At 46.2% G+C, this 1,831-nt stretch overlaps 1 protein-coding gene across 3 annotated transcripts in view; it reads right to left on the bottom strand.

Annotated features, from left to right (window-relative positions):
• Positions 1-1,831, bottom strand: part of Trim25 (tripartite motif containing 25) — a 66,753-nt gene that overhangs the window by 2,979 nt on the left and 61,943 nt on the right. For 2 of the 3 annotated variants that reach the window (XM_031350858.1, XM_031350861.1), the window contains one exon: positions 267-500. The exons of the other annotated variant lie outside the window; for it this stretch is intronic. In XM_031350858.1, the coding sequence (XP_031206718.1) occupies positions 267-500 (234 nt within the window). The remainder of the gene's footprint in view (positions 1-266; positions 501-1,831) is intronic. 3 annotated transcript variants of the gene reach the window in all.

Below are 1,831 nucleotides of genomic sequence, written 5' to 3'. Positions count from 1 at the left end.
GGGATGGCAAGCCCCAGAAGCTGAGACCAGGGAACCACGAGATAATCATCGGAGGTTCTCTAAAGCCCCTAAATTCAGGTAAGCTGTTGCAGAGCGTAGACATACAGTATGTCTTTGGGATCTTTCCAAAGGAACTCTTAAAGCCCTGACTGTATGAGGTACACACTCCTATCAGCTTTGTGATGCTGGGCAGACGAGTGCGTGCACATACATGAACATGCACACACACACCATCCACAGGCTCATGCCCCAGCGCCATAACTCACCTCCAGAAACTCAAACTCATCCCCTTTAATCAGGATGAGCTCAGCCTCAGCCTTCAGACTCTGCATCTCATTCCTCTTCTTGAGAAGAACCTTATAGATGGTGTCCAGTTTTCCGTAGACTCTATTCTCCTCCTCCTTCAACTTGCGCCAGGAGCTGGCCTCTGCAGCATCGACCACAGCCTTTATTTCCACATATTCCTGTCTCAGCTGTTCCATCTTCCTCTTCATAGAATCCTACAAAGCCAAGATGAAGGGGCTCCTGTCAGACTGCTGGTAATGCATTCCCATGTAGGGGGTGTGTGTGTGTGTAGAGCACTAAGAACTCTGGGACCCTTCATGCTGCCACCGTGGGCAGCCAGTTGGCAAAGTCCTGTCCATCTGGAGGTGACCACACCTCAAGACCAGCAACCCCAAATCCTAGGAAGATACTTTAACTACCTGCCTAGAGAAACACATGTAAGAAGTTCACAAGCACCAAGCCAGTGGTGGCGCATGCCTTTACTCCTAACCTTTGGAGGCAGAAGCAGGCAGATGTCTGAGTTCAAGGCCAGCCTGGTCTCCAGAGTGAGTTCCAGGACTGCCAGGGCTACACAGAGAAATCCTGTCTCAAAACCCAGAAACTTGGCTGGAGAAATGGCTCAGAGGGTAAGAGCACTGACTGTTCTTCCAGAGGTCCTGAGTTCAATTCCAGAAACAACGTGGTGCCTCACAATCATATGTAGAGGGATCTAAGGACAGCTACAGTATACTCATTTACCTAAAATAAATAAAAAATTCTCTAAAAAACAAGCAAACCCTGATCAACCAACTAAAGAAACAAACAAACAGAGTGTTAGCAAGCAAAGCCCACTGTAGTGACTCACAACTATAATCCCAGCACTTGGGAGGCTGAGACAGGAGGACCAGAAGTTCAAGGCCATCTCTGGCTACACACTTGAGGCCACCCTAGGCTACATGTGACTCTTGTCCCCAAAATGGGGTGGTGGAAGAGGGGAGACAACTGTTCACAAGCAAATCTTTTTAAAACAGCAAAAAGTGAGTAGATCACATAATGTATTACTCCATTTTCTCCGGAGACTGAGACAGGAGGGTCACTTGAGCCTAAGCGTTTGTGGCTAGCCTGGAGGCATGAAACAATTTCAAAAGAAAGATGATCATTGTCCAGAACTCTCCTTTTCAGGATTACATGTGGCTCCTGAGCATTTGAAACATGTTAAGTCACCTGTGCAGTGGTGGCACACACCTTTGATTCCAGTACTCGGGATGCAGAGGCAGGAGGATATCTGAGGTTGAAGCCAGCATGTTCCAGGACAGCTAGGGCTACACAAAGAAACCCCATCTCAAAAAAAAAAAAAAAAGTGTCATAACTTGTGAGTAGGCAATGAATGGGCTTCAAAGACTTAATACCCATCCAACCACTCTAAATTCATTAATACTTTTTATTGACCGAGAGTCAGCTCACTCATACTCCACTTGCCAGGCATGCACAAGGACCTAGGTTCAATGCCCAGTATTATCAAAAAAGGAAATTTTATTTGTTTTCTTTTTTCTTTTTTCTTTTTTCT

This window comes from Mastomys coucha, unplaced genomic scaffold, assembly GCF_008632895.1.
Source record: "Mastomys coucha isolate ucsf_1 unplaced genomic scaffold, UCSF_Mcou_1 pScaffold5, whole genome shotgun sequence".
NCBI lineage: Eukaryota > Metazoa > Chordata > Mammalia > Rodentia > Muridae > Mastomys > Mastomys coucha.
This window is presented reverse-complemented; position numbering and strand designations above follow the sequence as displayed.